The sequence below is a fragment of the Podarcis raffonei genome, chromosome 1 (genome assembly GCF_027172205.1).
Source record: "Podarcis raffonei isolate rPodRaf1 chromosome 1, rPodRaf1.pri, whole genome shotgun sequence".
Lineage (NCBI taxonomy): Eukaryota > Metazoa > Chordata > Lepidosauria > Squamata > Lacertidae > Podarcis > Podarcis raffonei.
In genome coordinates, this window is record NC_070602.1 from 62,330,064 (window position 1) to 62,353,573 (window position 23,510).

General features: G+C 43.1%; 1 protein-coding gene across 2 annotated transcripts in view; it reads left to right on the forward strand.

Annotated features, from left to right (window-relative positions):
• Positions 1–1,476: 1,476 nt before the first annotated feature.
• Positions 1,477–23,510, forward strand: part of BBOX1 (gamma-butyrobetaine hydroxylase 1) — a 38,284-nt gene continuing 16,250 nt past the window's right edge. Inside the window, exons 1-3 of one of the 2 annotated variants that reach the window (XM_053389480.1) lie at positions 1,477–1,646; positions 15,028–15,499; positions 15,972–16,086. In XM_053389480.1, the coding sequence (XP_053245455.1) occupies positions 15,101–15,499; positions 15,972–16,086 (514 nt within the window). In that variant the 5' untranslated portion in view covers positions 1,477–1,646; positions 15,028–15,100. Of the gene's footprint in view, positions 1,647–5,709; positions 5,816–15,027; positions 15,500–15,971; positions 16,087–23,510 lie in introns of those variants that run through there. The other variant, XM_053389471.1, reaches the window with a different exon arrangement.

The following is a 23,510-nucleotide window of genomic DNA, read 5'->3' on the forward strand; positions in this document are numbered from 1 at the left end:
GAGCACTACTACCATGCAAGTATATGATAAAAGATTAAGAAATGGATCCCAAAATGCATGTCTGGGTTAAAAGTGGGTCATCGGTCTGAAAAGTTGTAGATACTTGTTCTAAACCATGTGCTACAGATTACATATCATTTACTGGGCAGTAAAAAGAGGCCCAAAATTCTGAATCTTATTAACTCTGTACAGTATTTTCATGCTGGGTTTTATGTGAGAACCTTATCTTTATTTTAACATCCCCTAAATGTCACTCCTGGTGGGGTTTTTTTTTTATAACTCTTCCCATGACATCTAATTTTGAACTTTCTTTTACAACAAACATACTAAATACATACAAACAAACATACATGTATTTTCATGCAGCTCTGAAGGATTATTAGTCTGTACAAATAGAAGCTATGATCTTGAACAATGAAGCAAGAGTGCTGTTCTTAAAGTCTGACAGATATGTCTGGTGTTTTTCAAACGGGAAAAATGTGCCTGGGCCTGAAGACAGTTAAAGAAAACTATTTCTTCAGTCTCTTTCCCTACTTTGATCTTTATTCAACCAAAGAAGAAAACTGGGCCTGAATTTATTTCTTGAAACATGGAGATACCTCATTTCCAAAAACTGTGGACCAGACAGTGTTTTTCAAGACTGCTTCATATATGGAAACCATTAATTCTGGGCAAGTTAAACACCATTGTTCCATAGATTTCAGGTAGAGAGAAATCAGTGGAGCTGATTGATATGTGCTTCACTTTGCTAGATTGTGGATACTGCAAACCTTCCCTGCAAATCTTGTCTTATTCATCTGATTCTTATGCCATGGAAGTGCCTGAATAACTAATCTCCTCTTATTCTATTCCATGTTACTGTGACAACATATGAATGTAGAAACTGCTTGGAAAGGGGAAGATCACAGAGCAAGAACCACACCAGCATCCTAGCATTGCTGAGGGGAATGCCTTTGGCATGATTCCTCCCATATGAGTCCTACATAAGCCAGGGAAAGTGGAATAGAGCTATACAGAAACAGCACCTACATATATCTCATAATTTAGCAAGTTCTTTATCTCTATTCGCCAAATCACAGCATAATTCAGAGATCACATAATCTTATGGTACTTTCCTAATACTTAACCAATTTTTGTTTGTTTTCAAAGTTTCAAGATCCATCATACACAGAATAGTTCTAAAAAGGTCAACTGTAAGAATAATCATGCTCCAAAATGAATCCTTTGCTCATCCATGGCAACTGACTGCTTTACCAAAGCTGTTGCAACACTAGTGGACAATACTCAGGTGTGATTACAAAGCCAAGTTATCATAAGATGGTTTTTCCATCCAAGTCTTCATATGAAACAATTTTCTTCTAAATGTGTCCCAGCAGGGTGGCACTTGTTCCTTTAGAAGCAGAACTTTCCGGCACAGTAAATTCCATCCAGTTGTGACCATGCAGGAGCACATTCTTAAGAAATGCCCTGTGTAGCAGATGATTAACATTAATCGCCTACTTATTTCTCCCATGGGACAGGTCACATGGTCTAAGGCTCCTCTGCGACACATAACTCCAGATACAGCTGCAGCTTCTAGGTGGCAATTTTCATAATTTCCACAGCTTGAAAATGTGTGAGTAGGAAACTGAGGCAAGTAATGCCAGGTAAGTTGTCATGAGAGCCAGTGTGATGTAGAGTGTCAGATAGGGACCAGAGCAGTACTCACCAGCCTAGTGCCCTCCAGATGCCTTGGACTACATCTCCCATCAGTCCCACTCAACATATGCTAGCTGGGGCTAATGGCAGTTGCAGTCCAAAACATCTGGAGGACACAAGGTTGAGGAATGCTGGACTAGGGGAACTGTTTTCAGATCCCTGCTCAGTCATGGCAGGGCCATGTCCCTGCTTAATCTACTACTACATGGCATGAAGCCATGTGCACTGCCCTGAGACCCCTGAAGAAACAGCAGTATAAAAATATAATAAATAGTTGCTACATGCAACTGTAGCAGGCACATGGGACAAAACCTTATGTTGAAGCACTCCCGCTTAATTGGGTTGTTATGATGGCCAACGTGGGGCTGGATGGAATAAGTAAATTAACCTTTCTGTAAAATGATATTGTGACAGTAACAAAAACACGTAGTGCACTGTAAAGGAAACAAGTTCCAGATTTTCATTACACATTACTTTGGATATTTCTATTTTAAAGTTCCATTTTACAAGCATTCAGAAAATAGAAGGATAATGGTAATGAGTCATAGTTTTGCTGAGTTATTATGTAATCTAGAAAGGAGTGTGCTTTATTTCAGTTGGATAAGATTCTTTTCCACTTGGATCTCATGCAACACCCATTATACATTCCATAGGATGCATCAATCAAGCAAACACTGCTGACTTAAATTTGTTTCAGAATTACATCTGCAGCTGCAGAAATGTTTAACTCCAAGATTTCTATCTTCACTCCGTTCGTTTTGAAATATTTTCTTTCATATTTTTTTTCAGAATTAATTACTACAATTTGAGAGTGTATTTCATGAGAATTTAAAACGAAATGCTGGCAATACTTCATTAGACCGGAATGGGTTGAATTCCCTCCTTGCTGTTTCATTATCACTGCCTCCACCCCTATAAGTAGACAATTTGTGTAGTCTGTGTGCTATAGGAAACATGGTATATAGAAAGGCAGGGCACTTCCATACGACCTGATTACTGAGCATTCATTCCAGTTTATTTGCTAGATGGGATGACACCGGCTATTTAATGACCATTCATTTAGATTTGGTTGTGGGGAGGTTAGATGATGTTGAATCAAAGCAAGCATTAACCCACATTTTCCAGTGCATTTTCCCATCTATATATGTGACTTAGAGGGATGTGGGTGGTGCTGTTGTCTAAACCACAGAGCCTCTTGGGCTTGCCAATCAGAAGGTCGGCAGTTCAAATCCGTGTGATGGGGTGTGCTCTCGTTGCTCTGTCCAGCTTCTACCAACCTAGAAGTTCAAAAGCATACCAGCGCAAATAGAAAAATATGTACCACTGTGGCGGGAAGGTAAACAGCATTTTCATGCGCTCTGGCTTCTGCTGTGTTCTGTTGCACCAGAAGCAGTTTAGTGATGCTGGCCACATGACCCAGAAAGCTGTCTGTGGGCAAATGCTGGCTCCCTCAGCCTGAAGTGAGATGAGCGCCACACCCCACAGTCACATTTGACTGGACTTAACCATCCAGAGGTCTTTCACCTATATGTGACTTAGGTAAAGTCAACTTTTTTTATAAAGTTACCTTTTTTTATTTGTGACTTACAGCACAGAATTAAGACATATTATGAACAGATTACAACACTGAGTCTTATAGAATAGAGCTACCAACCCAAATATTTAATTTCCTATACGTAACAAAACTGAGTATGAATTAATTTTCCAGTCTTGTTGCCAAAATGGCTGTTAAAATCTAATTCACAAAACAGTCTTTTAAGTTCTCTACTACATCTGCTCCTGTTTCCATCAATCACACTACCCATTCTTAAATCCAAGTAAAATGTTGCAGCCTTTGATAAATACATTGGCTTGACAGTATTAAAACACTGGAGATATTCCATACGTTATTTCTGGAGTAACACTGATGAATAGGCTTTACACTTGGTGGTGTTGATACTTGGAGCTTGATTTCACTACTTGCAACTCCACAGTGTGCTGTTCCTTAATTCTGCACTTATGCAAAGCCATAATAGTTTGTCTTATTGGCTGTGAAATCAACTAGTGTACGTCTGAGGAGCAATGAATTATGAATTTGCAAGAGCTGAACATTGAATTGCAAAGTTGTGCAATTACCAGTTTCTTTATCTTGGCTGTATTGTGTTAAAAAGAGAAGACAGTTTTTGCACTTTCCAATTTTGTGACATCTACTGAAGATTTGCTCTGCACATCTATAGCTCTACTATATGAACTTAGGCTAGATTATGGCTGAATGTTAGGAGAAACTTCTGAACAATAGAACTTAGGGATCTTATGGGTTATCATCATTACATTTCTTCAAGCTGAATAGATGGTAATCTATGGGGGTTGTTCTAGTTCTGGATTACCTTCCTCTAGCAGGGGAAGAGTGAGTAACCTAGAAGGCTCTGCAATTCTACATAGAAATTACATTGGAAATTTAGATCCTATCTAGCAGGTGGCACTTTCGGTTAAACCACAGAGCCTAGGACTTGCCGATCAGAAGGTTGGCAGTTCAAATCCCCACGACGGGTGAGCTCCCGTTGCCTAGTCCCTGCTCCTGCCCACCTAGCAGTTCAAAAGCACGTCAAGTTCAAGTAGATAAATAGGTACTGCTCCGGCGGGAAGGTAAACAGCGTTTCCGTGAGCTGCTCTGGTTCGCCAGAAGCGGCTTACTCATGCTGGCCACATGACCTGGAAGCTGTACGCCGGCTCCCTCGGCCAGTAAAGCGAGATGAGCGCCACAACCCCAGAGTCGGCTACAACTGGACCTAATGGTCAGGAGTCCCTTTACCTTTACTAGTTAAACACATGGTGCAATCTGAATACAGGTATAAAGACATAACAAGAGAAAGTTGTAGAGGTTGCCTCTACTACTGGGAAGTATGGCAGTGGGGGGATATCAACCTTTCATGTTGGGATGCTGAATGTGAGAGCACAGGCAAGCTCCAGGAGAGCAGGAAGCGGGGTAGTTGGTGCTACAACATGAACACCAGCAACAAGGTTAGGCAGCTATGCATTCCCCAAGCAACTAATTTTGCCCACTTCCACATTTGCAGCCTACTTCTTGCTGACTTGTGAGCTGCGCTTTTCCTCTGAGCACTACAACAGACCCAATTCTCCCTTTCCAGAGGAAAAGTGAGAGGGCAGCTGTTTCCTGCAATCATTTTATGTTCCCCACACTCACAAGCCTGTTCAGTGCCACCCAGAGTGAGATGAGGTGCTCTTGCTGTACAAAGGGGGGGGGGACCTTCCCAAGGCCAAATCTCAAGCCTCTCTATCTGGCTCTCCACACACCCCTCTATGTGCTTCAACGGGATGGATTCTTGCTTGTCCAGAAACAGAGGGGTGTGGGTGTAAAACCAGTCTATTGTACAGAGATAAAAATGCCCCCTTTCCTTTATTTATTACATTTATATCCTACCTTTTTCTCCAATGAGCTCAAGGTGGTGCGCATGGTTTCCCCCTTCCCCATTTTATCCTCGCAAACAAACCCTGCGAGGCAGATTAAGCAGAGAGGCAGGGACTGGCTCAAGGTCACCCCACGGCCTAGTGGGGATCCCACATCCTAATCCGATGCTCTAACCACTACACCACCCTGCCCCTCTCTTTTTTGCCTCTGGCTTCACCCACCACTGGTATATGGCCCGAGGAAGGTTGCTTAGAAGGCAATGCGGCCCCGGGCCTGAAAAGCCCTCTCAAGGAACGGAGAGATTGCTATTCCTCCAGCCAGTCGCCCGCGGCCTTTCCTGGCTCGCGGGATGCGACCTCGAAGGGTGTCTATCTTTAACCCTATCGTCGCTGACGGCACCTCCTTCCAAGCAACAGGTTTGGGGGCAGCCCTAAAAAAATATATCCCGGCATGCCCTGCGCTTTGAGTTTCTCTCCCCGGCGCGCATACCTTCCCAAACGAGAAGGGGTGCGCGCGCGCAACTGAATCACCGCCTACCGCCTTTGCAGCTGCTCTTTGAGGGCGAGCCGGCGAACTGACCTTCGCCTCCTCTGCCGCGGCTTGCTTGCCTGCCTGCCTGCCTGCGCCGTTCCTTCCCTGCCTCAGCCGAAGCCGGCGGCGGTGGGAGGACCCAGTTGGCCGGCTTTGCCCAGCTGTAGCGCCAGGCAGGTAAGGAGCCCTCCCACCCGCCGCAGCCCGCGCGGGCCGTTTGGAAAGCCCAGCCTGTGGCTCGGGAGGCCGAAGGTGGCTGCGTCGCCGCTGGCAGGCGCTTTCGGGCAGAGTTCATGGGTGGCTCCTCCTTTTTGGCCTCGTCGCGGGTGGGGGGAGGGAGGGAGAGAGAGAGGAGGATCCTATTCCTCAACTGCTTGCTAGCACGGTCCTCTCCGAAAGTTAACTCCTGCAGAAGTTAAGTCCTGCAGAATTCAACGGGGACCTATTCCCAAATAAAGTGCAGCTGGGCTTGCAGTCTTAACTCCTGTGAAAGGGGTGGGGGAACCCGTGGAAACCCCCCCCCTCCACTATTGGGTTCTTTCGGGGGCATCGGAACCTGCATGTAGAGGAAAACCTTGTACAACAGACCTTGTAGAAAAGCTACTGAGGTGATAGGAACCTCCCTTGGGTGAGCCTGGGCTGAGGCAGCCATGGGCATTTCCCTGGTACAAACCCACTCCATATACAGAGGGAGCCGTAGAAGAGGTATGGGGTGGCGCAAAGTGTTGCAAATGGAGTGTGCATGCTCAGGGGCCTGGCCAGCTTCCAACCTTGCCTTTTATCACACACCATTACGTTCCCCCCTTTTCCATTCCCCCTGTCCTAGTCAGCCAGCCCATACAAAACTTTTTCAGTACTCTCTGTTCTGCTTTTGGGTGTCCCCCCTTCCACACTTAGGTTCCTCAGTGCCCCTCCCTTTTTTGCACTTACGCAAACTTTTGGGCTGTCCCAGACTTGATGCTACTTGTGTGCAGGTGCATAAGGAACCACACTATGTGAACATATTTGCATTCAGTAAGCAAGATGATAGGAAGCAAGTGAGTCATTTTCAGACTAAAACAATGAGTCCCGTATTCAGGCTTATGCTGCACGTATGTGGTGTATGGTAAACGCCTCTCCATTTTGCACAATGATGCAGGTAGCCAAATGACCCTTGTGCGAGAGAGCCATATGGTATGATAGCTGTGGGAAATGGTGGGGCCTTGTTTTCATGTGTGTTTGTTTTGAATCATTGTCATGGATCCAACCTGGAACATGCAATGCAATTATAAATAACAGTGCAATCCAAACCCAAGACCTGTCAGGATGAGCAAGTTTGGAAAAGGTGGATCTTCAGCTGTCCTGGCTCAGCTACGCCAGCATAACTCACCCATCCCAACTCTGCCAGGGATACATCTGTGTATCTCCCTCATTCTGGCTGAGCTGGGTCTCAGCCAATGGAACTTAAGCCACCAGAGCACATGCCAGGGTAAGTTCCCCAATACAAGTGTTTCAGAGTTGTGGTCAGGACAAGGAGAGACTTACAAAACCTTTTGGCAGTGTACATTTCACCTGGTTTGCCAGGTCATGTAACTGATCTGTGAAAGGTTTTTTGAGAAATGTGTAGATCAAAATTATTTCACTGCAGGGATGCTGACTTAACTTGAACTGGTGTCTGCCCCGCCAGCTTCCTGTACTTAAGATTGCACTATAAATGAACATCTTCAAGTAGCTTTTCTTCACCTCTCAGGAATCTCATCATTTCAGTTACTGAGAATCAGAGATCAAGGCTTCCAGGTCATGAGGTGTGACGTCTAATCAAATTTGAGCAAGCCCTCTGCACCTCTCAAATTATAAATTAAATTTCGGATTCTGAAATGCTTCTTTGAGGACGGTTGATGGGGCATCACTACCACTAGCCCACCACAACATCTCAACACTGGATGTTTGTGGCAGTTCAGAATTTCCTCCTGTGCCTGAAACAGCATTAGCATCTTACAGAGCTGTTCCTTAGCACTGAATTGGGTAGAAATATGGCAGGACAGGGCAGGACTGGGAACAAGCTGTCTGTGTCAGGTCTTAAAAACTTTCCAGCCACCATGAATTCATCTATTCCTTGGTAAACATGGTTATCAGAATAAAATGCATGGAATGTGTTTACTGCCGGTTATGTTTTAATATGAAGGGATTTCTCGTAGACTCTGGGTTTGGTGTCTTCTTAGGACGAGAGGTTGCTTAAGGTGAGTTCTTTACAAAGTGAGGTTGTGATGCACAACCCTTTTCCTCAACAGGAATTCTGCCAATGTCTATGTTAGTGTTCCAGAATAAGTGGGCTGAAGCTTGCATTATATCCATACAGGATATTACTAGGATCACGGGGTATTTAGCACATTTTCACCCAATGTACATTACCTAATTTGTTTCCATATCCTTGCAACAAGACACTACAGGATACATATGGATTGTGGCTATAATGTTACATTTACTCAGCTTCAAACACCGGGGATGGTAGCACACTTGATCCGAATTAAATGGTAATGTGTACATAGCCTAAGTTTCTCTTCCAAAAACTTTTAATGAAAGAGAATTGTAACTGGCTTTGTAATACAGAGATTTTTCTTTTTCCTGACCTCATCAGCAATTGGCTAATCCCCTAGAATGCAATAATTTGGTTTATTTGTATTTAACTACAGAGTTACTGGTAATAAAATTACCCATCCTTTTAACAAAACTGACCCTTCTCTGATCTCTTATATAAAAGAATATTTGACAGGGTTGCTTCTACATATCCCAGGCATAGGTGGTCTTCCAGGTCAGTATGGTTTTAATCTAGTAAAAGTATGAAATACTGTAATAGCGCAAGTGTGCCAAATATTGCCTTGTAAAGAAGGAATAGTTAAAGCATATTTCAGCTAGACATTTTAAATCTCACCTCATATATTTTGAACTCCCACTTCCTTTAATGGTCAGATCTTGGCATCCTTGCTTTCTCCCCATACCCCCCTCCCGGTCCTCTTTCTTCTAATTTTACTTTGAGATGAATTTAATGTAGTGCTATGGCAGTTGTTCCATCAGCTTACCAAGCAGAACACCACCCCCATGCTGTGCTGGGGGTTCTCCCACCCCCACCCTGTGCCAATTGTGGGGGGTGCAGGGGAAGGAAAGGGGAAGAAAACCCCGTTGCACTAGTGCATGCCCTTGTGTGGGCTTCCACTAGTAGGACTAGTTAGGTGAAGCCTGCTCTTTGTGTTTAAGGCACATTTTGCTATGCCTGGTTTTAGGACTGAAATAGCCTTGGTTGCTTTGGTGGGTGGAACTAGAGTCCAGAGCTAAGCAAGGGGAGTGTGACCCTGTTGGTTCTGCTGTCTTTCGATACCATCAACTGAATGCTTACATGAGCGTGTTTCATGACAAAAATGCAAAACATCTTTACTGCTTGGATGCATTGCTAAGGCCACAACCATTCTTTTCTGTAAGCTTGCAAAGTTTATCTTTTCAGCCTTTAATAATTCAAAAGAGGTATTAAAAATACCTTGTGTGATCATTCATAAGGGATCAAAATAATACTATTGGAAGTTGAATGGTGTGGTGATTTGGGTGTTTATATGTGCAATCCAATCTCACGGGTATTTCTAAAATATGTATTGAAATGCAGAGTTGTAGGACTACTTTTCAAGTTTATTCCTAAACTTTTGACATCACATTGTCACAGTGGGGCACATATAGGAGCAATCAATAAAACTTTTAAAAAGGAATTGGGAGCCCCCAAAGATCCTTTTGGCATAGGGGTGTCACAGTGGGTGACCCATTGGAACAGTAAATTTAAAAAAATCCTTTTTTAAACTTCTTTTTTAAATGACAGATTTGGAAGGGAAACTGAAAACACTGGGGGCCATATGTTTGGCACAGGCTTCAGGTTAGATATTCCTGTTCTAGAGTAATCTTGGTGAGTGTGTCTGTTTTATATGGATCATTATAGGCCACCCCAATCTTTGCCAAGTGGTAGCAAGATTCCAGGGGTCACGGCTCTTAACCAGCATTGTATATCCATTGGGAAATCAAGGCAGAGAGTAGTGTCTTTAAAAAATATGGTTTATATATATATTTACACCTGAATGTTGGTATGGGGGTTGCAGAATATCACACCCCAAGAGTGTCTCTCATTGCTCGTCTCATAGCTTCAGTAAGCTTGGTTCCAAAGCATCAGCCAACCATACATAGCCCCTGGTCTCTTGGTGCAGCCTCTCCTAGCCAGCATTCATGTTTTGCCTGCTTCCTCCCTTCTTCACAGCAGCCTTTGCAGAAAACAATTCCTTCCCTTCAGCTTCAAGCATCCTCTCCCCGTTGTCCTGGCAACCTCTGTTTCAAAAGTCTCCTTCAAAAGTCACTTTTTCCTGTGGTGACATCTCACCCCCTGTAATCCAGGCTGCCTGATGCTGAATCTCTCACCTTTTGTCCAGGTAATAACTCTGTTATTACCTGTCTTTGTTCTTGAATGGCACCTCTCTAAACCCAGCTCCTGAGGAAGCTGGTTTGACTAACTTTTTAAGGCCTTGCTAAATCCATTGATCAAACCCCAAATTTACTAATTTCAGAAATTATGGGGAGAACCTGGCACCCAGGAATTTGAGGGGATCCTTGCCCCCTTGCAAACCTGTAACAGTACAGTTGTACCTTGGAAGTCAAATGGAATCCGTTCCGGAAGTCTGTTCGACTTCCAAAATGTTTGGAAACTAAACCACAGCTTAAGATTGGCTGCAGGAAGCTCCTGCAGCCAATCAGAAGCCACAGAAGCCCTGTCGGACATTTGGGTTCCAAAGAATTTTCACTAAGCAGAACACTCACTTCCGGGTTTGTGGCGTTTGGGAGCCAAAATGTCCGAGTACCAAGGCGTTCGGGATCCAAGGTACAACTGTATTTTAAGTAATTGAAACAAACAGTTTGGAACTGCTAAGCTTGACTAAGATATTGACAGCCCCATTCATTTGCAATTGACACCCATTTATTGCTACTAATGAATTTAAGAAATGGAAAATTTTCTGCAGGAAAAATTCCCAACTCCACATCACTGCTCCTTCTCTCTTTATGGACCCTGAGGCTAAATGCACTGTTATTTTTTAGTGAGTAGCTGATCAGGATTTGGACCGTGGATAAAGGGATTAAAACAACAACAACCCCTCCAAAATTGGCATGCCCCCCCCAAAGATACCTGAATAAGAGCTGCTAATGAAACTTTGTGGTAGTACTCCAGCCATCCCTCATCTGCAAAAATCATCCTTTGCATACCTGCAAGCAGCTGTCCTTATTCCTTGGAAGTAAGCCACAGCACCAGGATTGAAAATGAAGAAGAAGAAGAAGAAGAAGAAGAAGAAGAAGAAGAAGAAGAAGAAGAAGAGGAGGAGGAGGAGTTTGGATTTGATATCCCACTTTATCACTTCCCGAAGGAGTCTCAAAGCAGCTAACATTCTCCTTTCCCTTCCTCCCCCACAACAAGCACTCTGTGAGGTGAGTGGGGCTGAGAGACCTCAGAGAAGTGTGACTAGCCCAAGGTCACCCAGCAGCTGCATGTGGAGGAGCGGAGATGCGAACCTGGTTCCCCAGATTACGAATCTACCGCTCTTAACCACTACACCACACTGGAGAATTAAATGTGTTGGTTTGTTTGAAACTGCCATTAGTTGAAGCTAGTTCTTGTGTCTGGTGTAGATTAATTTTGTTCTGAGCATTTGCTTTGCGTCAAATAGACAAGGAAGGTGGGTGGAGCATTAATTGCTTGCCCCACTTAAAAGGATTTAAATTTTTGTGCAACGATTTGAAGCAGGATTATGGTAAAGTATGAAAATATGTACTTGCGGTTTGCTTCAAATGTAACTATCTAAGCATCAGTGAATATTTTAAGAATTTATAGCCTGGTAAACATGTAATATAAAATTCCGTCACAAATTATCTTCTTGCTGTGTGATGAGCCATTCCTCAGCTGGAATAAATCAATGGTTTTCCTTTGATGTTCACTCCGCCCAGTTTCAGTGGAAGACACAATAGAAATGTGGTCCAGAGAGCTGGATTTTATTCCTTTTCACAGCTGCAAAAATGTCAATATTTTTTGGACTAGTTACATGTACAAGGATGCTCCTGCCTTGGTATTTCTGCCACAAATAAAAAGCTGAAACGTGGTATACTCCTAGGTCCAAGTCTATTGCAAAGGTCTGGAAACAAAGCATTTTAAAGACTTTTGCTTGGTAACGCGGCCCTTCAAGCCTTGCTATCAGGCCCTTGGGACTCTTCCCCTGGCTTCGATTCTTCAGCCACAGCCCCTCTTCCCATGACACACCCTTCATTGTCCTTGCTTTGCACTCTTCTTGAGTGTGGTTTTTTTTGTATGGCTGATGTGTGTCCTAGAATTCTGATAATGCCTCTTGCTTCCCTGGATGGAGGCTAGAAAGTGGCATGTAGGTGTATGGAAACTAGCCTACTGTACAAAGATAAAATTTACATTCATTGCTCCACCTCCTTTAGCCTCTGGCCCCACCCAGCTTTGGCATGTGTCCACCCAGAAGGGAATGTGACATTCAAGCTGAAAAAGTTTCCTCACCCCCGCAGTAGAAGTTGGGATTCTTCGGTCACTACAAACTGAAGCACAGAGGTACGAAACGTGAAAGTAGAGAAGGCCTGGGAGGTTGGAGAAGCAGCATACAGGGATCCCAAGAGGCTAAAAGAAGGAAGGGGAAATAGGCAGTTATGTTGAGTAGTCATTGCAGGAGAAGGAAGCAGTATATTGGGAAACACAAGGGGAGCAGAGAAAGCAAAGGCCTGGAGAAAAGAGGCAGAGATAGAACAGAGAATTGGTTTGGCAAGGCTGAGTGAAAAGGTGGGTTTTGGGGTATTGCCCAGGACCTAAGGACATGCAAGGCACTATGCTGCTGTGAAAAGGTAGCCGAGGATCTGAGACAATGGCCCTGATCCAGTGAACCCCTTGTACACACACAAAATGGCCCCTACATAACACAAGACGGTTGTTGTTTTGGTATTGTGAAAAGGTATTTTCTCCATTAGGAACATAGGAAGCTGCCATGTTCTATCTTGCTCAGGCCACAAAAAGTTGAAGATGACTGGACTGAGCTGGCTTAGGGTTTCAGATGGGAACAACAGCAAAAAGAATCAACCAGGTGCAATGCTTCATCCCAGGGAGAGCAGAGATATTAGCGCATACTTTCCTCGTTATGGAACGATGCGGGTAAACAACATGCCACTTACATGCAGTCAGCAGTTCTCTTTTGCGGCTTGCAGTGATAAGCATGAAAAATTAAAGTTATTGGCTCCGACAGGCTGCATAACCATGAGGCCAATAGGAATTTACATTTATTATGTTTTCAGATCTCATCATTCTTAAGCTTTTCTCTCTCTCCCGCCCCATCCTTTAGTTTTGGCAGCTCCTGGTCACCCCAGCTAACTGGGGTAAGGGGATACTGGAAAGTTCAACCTTGTGATTTTTCCAGGAAAAAATGGTTCTTCCTTTGAACCTTAGACAGACTAGCATTATAAATGTGTGTTCCCCCATCTGTTATTAATTGAGAAACCAGCAGCAGGAGAGAGTTGCCAGCCATCTGGAAAACTATGGGCCTGACTGGTTTTGAGGCTTTTGCTGCTGCCACTGCAATCCCCCAGTTGTAGGGTGAGAGGAGTGAAAGTTGGTTTCCTTGCCCTGTTTTCCATTCATTTCCCCCCTCAATATAGGTATTGCTATTGTTTTTGTCAGGGGAGTCTCTGAAGCAGCAGTGATGTGTGTAGCTCCGTGCTGCTGCATGCCATGTGTGTTTGTTGTCTCCTAGCCTGGGCTACCCTATTGAAAAAAGCAAGGAGGTGCCCAGATGGTCAGCTCCTTCCCTTGCTCCAACCTACCGACTGCCAGCCACAGCTGCTGCAGTTGCCAGGTTGGGGATGAGAGCATCCTTTGTGCATGTCTGCATCTGCATGGTCCTTGTCTATGTGCATATGAAAGGGGGGGAGAGTGTCTATGTGTGCATGTTTTGACTACCTGTTCATCCGTATGGAAGGACATGTGTACAAGGGGATTGTTTTCTGGATGCTTAATATATTGACTATGATAATAGTGGTATAATTGTAATATACTATAATAATATAGTATGTGGTTATGTTGTGGTGTTGCAAGGAAAAATATAAGTGGACCTTCTTATCCCAGTCTGCATCTGAATTGGAATTGGAATTGTTTTGATGTGTGTGTTTTATTGTTGACGTTTTTGTTGCTAATCACTTTGGGATGTTTCATGGGAAGTGATTCATAAATGAAATGAAATAAATGAATATATAAAGTCGATTGTGACCACTTCTTGAGCGAATCCGTGCTTTTAAACCATTTCATAAGGCAGTCTGTGCTAACCTCCAGCTGTTGTAGACTCCAGCTGTCCTGGCTGGAGCTGCTGGGAGTTGTAGCCTTCTGCAGATGGAGGGCAGCAGGTCAGCAGAGGCTGTCATAAGGGATGGCTGAAATGGCATGTTCACCGTGACCCTGGCCACAAGCACTTGGATGATGCTTCATGAGATTGGATCGCTTTTTGGTCTCAAAAATGAATCTGTCTGTGTATCTGTAAGCTCACAGAAGCACTATTAATTGTGGCTTTGCGAGTCGGTGAATTTAACTTGCCTAATGGTGTTAGGAGTGAGAGTACCTATAGACAAATGTGTTGCTGGTTAAGAATTTCTCTGAGCAGCAATAGTTGTACTATTGATCAATCAGAGCAAACATTTCAGATTATCTCCCTTCTCTTACCCCTGTGTGTTACTCCCCATGAGTTCTCTCCACCCCACGCCCTAAGACAATTTCAGGGGCACAGGAGGAAGAGAGGAAAGAAAGCCCATTGTGCAAGTGGAAGTCCTAGAATAGGGCTTTGGCTGACATGGCTCATTAGTTGAATCTCACCCACTATAAACAGAGCCTCGTTTTCTAAGGTTCAAATGCAGTATCTGTAGATCTGTGAGAGAAAAGTGGTTGCAACAGATAGTTGAGGGACCCACACTTGCCAGATGTGTCAGCTGATCCAATATTATGGGCATGGAGAGGAACCAATGGGTGCAAGTTATTTCTTTTGGAACAGCCAATAATATTTCCTTTAAAATTGTTTGGGATTGCAACATCTGCAGCTCTCCAAAACCATGGTTCTGTCAGACTTTTTGTATTGGGGTCCAAATTTTGAGGCATACAGTACAAAGCTAAAACTTTTTTCTTTCCCCCCCCCCAAAAAAACCACTTGATCAGAACTTCAAGGGGGTTGGGGGAAATGGAGACATTATGTGCCAGAATGAAAGGGTGACAGGGACCAGAAGTAACATTCTTTTGAACAGAATCCCTTTTCTTCCTTCTTGCCTTTCATCAGTATGCTTTATTCTTACAGCACTGACCTGGAGAGAGATTTCACAGGGTGAAAAGGCCTTTCTGTACTGAAGATCAAACAAGGAAAAGGAAAGATGTGGACTTCAATCGCTAAATACTTGTTAAGAACCAAAGTCCACCAAGACTGTTCTCGAACTCTGCTGCAAGCACAAAACGGCAAGCACAGCCATCAAAAACATTTCTCCCTGAGCAGGAGGCCTTGGCAGCATTCAATGCCGGGGACAACACAGACGGCTCAGGCCTTCAATATGAGTGCAGCCATCCATAAAGTGGAAGCTCTGGAGGCAAATCAGTTTATCTGTGTCCACTGGGAAGATGGGAGCAAGAGCCTTTACCCTTCTGTGTGGCTGCGAGACAATTGCCAGTGCCCCGAGTGCTTCCTGCACTCTGCTAAAGCACGCAAACTGCTTCTTGAAAATCTGGATGTCAATGTTGGGGCCAAGAATGTCACTTTGGCACAGAGGGAGAAAAAGGTAATATGTGTGTGTGTGTGTGAGAGAGAGAGAGAGAGAGAGAGAGAGAGGGAGGGAGAGATAAGCTGTTTTCATATAATATATTAATCTCCATATTTAGAACCATTTTGTTGCAGTGATTTAATGCTGCTTACCTGGGAATAAGCCTCACTGAACACAGTGGGACTTAGTTTTGAATAAGCATGCATAGCATTGCACTATACAAACTCTTCAGAGTGAAAGAGGCTATTAGGCCTCAATCCTAAGCACACTTACTAGGGAGAAAGGCCTGCTAAATTAATGGAACCACCTTCCAATTAAACATGTGGAGGATTGCACACACATAACAAGACCACATGCCAGTTGCTTTCATTATGAGTTAGAAGTCCAATCCAACAAAACAAAGAAGAAAAAACAGCAAAGCAAATAAAATGCTTGTTGGATTATTCTGGTCTGCTTTCAATGTATGTCTCTTTCTGTTTTGTGGACTAAGGTATGCATTGTATGGCCAGATGACCACACCAGTGAATTTGAGGCTGAATGGTTGAAGAAGAGATGTTTTTCTGAACAAGCAAGAGCAAAAATGCAGGAAGAATTATTTCTATCAGGTAGAGATTCGTACCATTTCTGTAGTAAATGCACTAAGGGAACCCCATTCTCAATTGATCTGGAATCCATTTTTAATAACAACAGAATTTTATATATCAGTGATAAAGGTCTTCACATATTTTATCTAACTTGATCATTCCTCCTATCTTTTTGATCTAGTATTTAACCAAGGGACTGCATTGTGCACTTTATTATACACAGAGAGTTGGCTAGGATGTCATCATTATATGAATGTAACAGGATTTATATATCACTTAATCAAAGAAAACCTCTAGGCAGACTACATAAAATAGTGCTAGTACGGAAATAAGCAAATTTCTCAGAAAAGTGCAAGGCTGCTGCTCTGGGCAGCGTGCACACACATTACGCAGAATTATGCTCCAATCATCACCCCAGAATTGGCCCTACTAAACATCTTCCAAGACAACAATGCCCATTTACACCACAAAGAACTCATAACCCACCTGCTCTCAGCAGCCAGAAACACCATAACCAGACACTGGAGAAACCTGTCAGGAGTAAGCATGGACCAATGGTACCAAATAGTATGGGAAACAGCCCTACTAGAAAAATTAACTAATAAACTGAAACTGACACGGGGACAAACAGAAGAAGATGCCTTCACCCCGGTATGGCTCCCCTTTATCACATACACAACCCAACAGGACCATGACAATAATCCACCAACAGCATACAAATCAATATGGCTAACCTGATCCAAAACACACACACATCTCACTCACACACGAAAACAAAGATTACCACAGCCAATCACAAACAAACAATCACACCCTAGGCCAACCCCAACCTCTCTCACCACTAAAGGAACACAAGTGAACAACACAAGCAACACTGACACCAAACTCTACATACATTAAACATAATAGAAACACCGCCACCCCACCCCACCCCCATCCATCTTCCCTCTCTCCACCCCCCCTTTTTTTTCTTTTTTCTTCTCCCCCTAATGCCTCAACAAATGAAACGGATTTGTAAAAATGTTACATGGAAGAAGAAGAAAAATACGAGGCACTACACTTCTGTAAAACAAGAAAATCCTTAATAAAAAATATTTTAAAAAAAAGAATTATGCTCCAATTAGTAAACAGATCCCATGCTGTTATTTGGAGGCAGTTCTGCATTCTTGTTTTGCTCAATCCTCAAAAGATGGGGGTGGGGAGGACTCAGAGAAAATACATAACACAGGAGCTATTTTGTTCCCCAGACAGAGCTGTTCACAATTCAGAAATCTGGATTTCTCCTGAGAGAGATGAAGAAAACTGTTCATAAATGTTTTAATCGAATAATATAAACTGCCTCTGTTAACCTGTGCATTAGCACAATGTTCTTGAAATGAGTTCCAGGAAAGGAAATCGTTGCTGAAAGGGATCAGCTTTTTGGAATTTTGCTCCGATTTTATACACAGATGGAAGCTTGAATTATGTAGTTCAAGGGAGATTTTTTTTATTTTTTATTTTGTAAGATGGAGAGAACCAAACACTTCTTGTCTCTTGGGAGTCACGGGGCCCTTCCTCTCCAGCCTTACAACACTGCATTTTGTCCGCTTACATAAACATAGAAAGAAAGTTACAGTATATTGTGTCTGTACCGTCTGTACTGCATACATATGATACTCGGACAATGTAAAGGCATCTAAAAAGATAATAGAGTGGGAGAATCAAATGTCTGAATGCACTCTTCATATGAAAAACTCCCAATTCTCTTTTTTTAATGGTTAGACTACTGGGTAAAAGAGTTTTTCTGCTTAATATGCTAGTCTTTGCATGTCTACTTCAATCAATATCAAGCTGATAGTGTCCAGAGGGGGAAACCTTGATATTATCAGTCCATCTAATGAATGACACATTCTTGAGAAATGTGAAAAGCGGTTATAGCTCATTGATAAGTCTATGGTCCATGCAGTCTCCTGGAAAGTGTGTGTTCCTTTTGTTCATAGCACATAGATCTGTTTTTCATCAGCAGTGGTAAAAAAAATAATTTTGAAGGCATGAATGAGCACTATTGGACTTCCTTCTGAAATCTAAGCTATTAAAGTTTCCTGCAAATTGTATGAAAAATAAACAGGTTTTTCCCCACTGCAACAATTTGAAGGCTGCTTTGGACGTGAGAAGTAAGCTTGTCAGAGCATTCCTGGCCTGTCTTTTTAGCATTTCTGAGCAACTCCATTGCCACAATTTGTAACCTTCAACCCTGAGCTACAGTAGCAACGTGGAAATTGTACTGATTGTGGTTAAGTAGTGGAAACAATATATGTACCATGATGAAATGGTAGAATAATGAATAATGTGAATGGGGTGGTTTACCAGCAGGGAAAGCTGGCATGGAACACAGTCCCTGTTTAGAGCTGCTGCTTAATAGATTTTCAAGCTGCAGCTACTCTTGATTTTTTTTTTTTAATGGAATAATGTGCTCTCTTCATTGAAGGAAGGAAAATTGTTGAGATCAAATTCCACAGGCTGATGGATAGACAGGTCTGTTTGAGTATGGGAGAGGGTAATAATCAGGATTAGAATAGCAATCTTGGGGGGGGGGAATTAAAAAGCAAAGTGTAAGCTGAGTTGACACAGCCCTTGGGTGGTATACAATGCCAGTCATTAGATGCTTCATAAGTTAACAGAAACAAAAATTATCAGAACAATAATAAGTGGTGACTGCATATTTATGTGACACTATTTTCCACTTGTTATGCAAATCTGCAGAACAAAGCTAACATAATTGTGTGTTTCTTTGCGAATGCAAACCATATTCCAGAAATCTTTCTTGGCGACAGAAGACGGAATGCCCTTTTAATTTGGCATCTGTTTAAATACTCTGCTTCACCATCTATTGACTTGTGGCTGATTAGAGTATGAGATATGCTTTATATAGTGAAACTGGATAAGAGAAGGAAGACAAAAAGACAAAAAGTTTATTGAAAAATGAAGCTTATTTATTCAATATTGAAACAGTATAACACAGGATTCATTAAAGCCATACACTTTATTGAGGATATATCGTAATGTGCGTATAATGATATGTTTATCTGTTAGTTTACATTTAGGGTAAAGTTATATATTTATTTATTACCTTTCAAATGTATTTATTAACTATGCATATACATACATAAGGACTTCGTTTTTTGTAAATTCTTTAATTTCATTGCAGATAATAAACTTTTGAAATATTAATGATTTGGCAGCAGTTTGAAGGGTAAAGTCAAATCCAGTCTGTCATTTAGAAAAGCCCTATGGCAGAATGGTGCATAGCTAGGCACAAATGCTGTTTTTCCAGCATTTAAGCATTTTAGAAAACACTTTATTGTTACATCTCATATAGTGTTCTGTGGGACAAAGCTATTCTTTTGGACAGCCAGTTATTTCAACATTTTAGGGAAAGGCATGTTGTACATACTGCTTTGACCTGGTACCGTATTTTTCGTAACAAAAAACATTTTTCGCACCATAGGGCGCACTGGACCATAGGGCACACCTAGTTTTGGGAGGCGGAAAACAAGAAAAAATTATTCTGAACCCCAGAAGCCAGAACAGCAAGAGGGATCCGGCTTCTGGGATACCGTGTGGCTGTTCTGGCTTCTGGGGTAACCACGCCAAGCCTCTTCAGGGCAGCGGGATGAAGGCTCCCCCTGCCCAAAGAGGCTGCGCAGGGCTAAAGCAGAAGCCAGGATAGACGCGTCGCTGAAGGGGCACTGCGCCTTCTCTCTCTCTGCGCAGCGCCCCTCCTTCACAGGAGAGGCGCTGCGCAGAGAGGGAGAAGGGGCAGCGCCCTTCAGCGAAGCTGTAGAAGGAACAGAAGGAGACCCTTCTGTTCCTCCTCCGGCTTCCAGGACAGGCGCGTCGCTGCGAAGCGGGAGGAGGAACAGAAGGAGACCCTTCTGTTCCTCCTCCGGCTTCGCTTGATAGGCGCGTTGCTCAAGGGGCGCTGCGCCTTCTCTCTCTCTCTCTGCGCAGCGCCTCTCCTTCACAGGAGAGGCGCTGCGCAGAGAGGGAGAAGTGGCAGCGCCCTTCAGCGAAGCTGGAGAAGGAACAGAAGGAGACCCTTCTGTTCCTCCTCCGGCTTCCAGGACAGGCGCGTCGCCGCGAAGCCAAGGAGCCTGCATTCGCTCCATAGGACACGCACACATTTCCCCTTCATTTTTGGAAGGGAAAAAGTGCGTCCTATAGAGCGAAAAATATGGTATTTCATAGAATCATAGAATCATAGAGTTGGAAGAGACCACAAGGGCCATCGAGTCCAACCCCCTGCCAAGCAGGAAACACCATCAGAGCACAGAGTTATTTTCAAAAAAAGTTGCTGAGTTATTTTCAATAAAAGTGTTTGTAAATCTGAAAGATAATCATCTTTAACGCTTTCCATGCTGGATGGTGAATTTCCATTCTCTAGAAGAATATCTGCAGAATTCCTATGAACCCTGTCAGCCACTCAGGTGCTATCATGACTTTCTGTTGCATTCAGCCTGTGTCTATGGAATTGGTTAACATTTGTCATTTGCCAGATTTTGAAGCGCTTGGCCCATTGAGGCATGCTGTTGAGACATTTTGTTTAGGCTAGCTACAATGGATGTTTGTGTGAGCTGTGTTTTTTATTCTTCTCTGCTGTTGGAAAATAGCTGCAGATTCAACTATTATGATTTTTATTGTTGTTAATGTTTGTTCAAGATGTGCACCCATTTAGCAGCCTCCAGTCATCACTGTTCTGCTTTAATCTGGAAGTGGAATTGTAAGTCTGTTTCCTGCTTCTAACACTTTGCAGCCAAATGGACAGTCCCCTTTCTCCAGCCCCAACTGTTGTTGCTTTTTTGGAGGGGATGATATAATTTTGTTGTACAATCTTCTTTCAATGCGCTTTCTGTGATGGTTATGCCTGCACTGCCATTGGGGGTGGGGCAGAAAATACAAAAATACAGCAGTATCTGAAGCAGATACAAAAATAATGCTAATTCGAAAAGGAATGATTAAAGGTTCCTCAAGAGGAAAAACAGTTAAATGAGAAGCAAATGGCCAGAGGAATCAATACAGGCCAGAATGACAGTGCAAAAGGTCATCAACACTTGGGATCATAGAGTTAAAAAATGAAGTTGGATTTTCTGAAGTCTGGAAAAATGGAGAAGAAACACATGCGGATTCCCTGTTAAAAATGAGTGAACAATGCCTGGTATATCACAGTCAGTGCTCAGTGTGGGAGCCTTTCAGTCACCAGTCAAGAAAATTATGCCCCTTTTTATAGAAACATTCTAAGCGATAATACATGAGTGTTAGAAATGTCACAGTATGGACATAATGATGTAACCACTTCTTCCCTCATTTCCAGGTAGTAATTTTTCATTTTGTAGAGCGCTTGCAAACAAAGAATGGCCAAGAAAATGAATACAACTTTACCCAAGAGTGGTGGTGGTAATAAGTAGTAGTAAGGTGAGGTGTTGAAAGACAGAGCTGCTTGTGCCTGCTATCTCTAAACTAGCCTGCTACCCTTTGGTGTAGAGAATGGAAGCTAACCTGTCATCGGTGTTAAAGTAATATTCAGCTACCAGTTGTCAGGTTCTGTACATGGATTGGAAGAAGAGGCCATCTTGTCCTTCACCTCAGGCCACAAAATGTCTTGGGCTGGGTCCCTTTTCAGTAGTGGAGAGGACTACAGATCTAAGCCTAACCAACTCTCCTTGTTACAATGGCTTTGTGGAAGAGACTTTGATCCAGCTAAGGCTCCATCTCATGGAAGGAGAAAGGAGGTGATTTTCACTCATTCCTCTTTTCCCTGTAGCCACACATGCTCTTCTGGAGGGTCCTCAAGTGCTCTGGAGTAAGTCTTCAAGCAACTGCAGGGAGAAGGTGGAATCTATGAAAATAATTTCCCTTCCCACCAGCGGAAGCATCCCATTGAATGGGCTTCTGCTCCTGGGACCTTAGGAGCCAAATCAAAAAAATAAGGGAAGACAAGAAAAACTAGAAAATAAAGCATACAGTGGAACCCATCAATTTTCACAGGACTTATGCATCAGGCAAACACATTTATCTTTTATTGGATTTGCTTTGTAATTTAATTATTACTGTCAGGGTGGCTTAATCTGTGAAGCAACTTTCTGTTCCCCTCATGAAGAGCCATTCTTTGTTTATAATGAAGCAACCACGGTTTATTGAGTCCAGCACTAAGCAAAATGTGTGTGGAGCAGATTTGCTAAGGAATTTAATAAGGTGTGATTACATTTCTCCTCAGGGACCACACTGTGTTTTCTTCATTTTAGGAATATTTTGGGGGGGAATCAGCAACTTGTCAGTCATGCCGCAGCTTCTTAGAAACACAAAGTCAGATAGAAAGATGGTTTGTGTGGATGGTTTACATTAGGATGTGTGTGTTGTGTTTCTTGGACTCTCCCTCTAACAGGCTTAAGCCAGAGGAATCAGACATGCTAGCTGTGGTTGGAAAGTGCAAACCTTGCAAATGGAGAAAATTGTTCTTACTACTTGCAGTCGTCGGCTCGGGGCAGCTTTTGCTGACTACACTGAGATGCATACCTGCCACAAGAAACAGCATGTGAAATAAATAACCAAGTTAACTTTAAAATCTTGAGTACCCACCACTTTTAAGTTTATGGTGGGCTCGAACAACGCCTGCAGAGTTATTGCTGCTGGTCTGTTTTCCCAAACAGAACTTGGGTTTAATAGCTACCTTTAATAATTGAACTGGAGACCATTTTCTTCTGCCACAGCATTTGTAGATTTAGGAATGTTCTGCAGAAAAGGTCCAGCCACGTAGTTCAGCTGTGGATTTTCCACTTGTCTGTAGGTTGTCTTCTGAACATGCAAGCAAGGCAGAGAACTGGATTGAGGTTCCAAGGAGGTGGTTTGAGTGCATTGAGGGCTGTTGGGTCTGAGTTTGGGGAAGATCCCAGGGCAGGCAAGGGGCTGAGAGAAGGTCCCTTGCCCCAGAGCTTAGAAGCCAACTCCTAGGGGCCAAGGTCCCTTTGTGTCCCCCCCAATAAAATATTTGAGCCCTCCTACCCCAGTTGATGGGTATTGCCATTCAAATGGTATATGTGCACCACATCTTGTGATTGATTATGCTGGACAGGCCTTACCTGCCCCTCTCCATATTTTATTCAAGTTGGCACCCCTGCCCCAGCACAAGGGGTAGGAGCTGGAGTAGGGAGTGGGAGGAGCCATTCACAGTAGGTTACAAACCACCACTCTGAGTCCTCACAAACTCTAACTTCTCAGTAGCAGTTGGAATGTTAAATGATGTCTTTCCTTGTTGTTTAGTTGAATGAACTCACAGAATATCCTTAATTATTTAATCTTATTTGGCTTGGCAAGAGGATAGTGATGATAACAAGCAGATAATATTTTGCAAGGTGTTCGTATGTGCAGTGCAAACTCTGCTTTTTAGCAGGGGGTAATTATTAATTTTG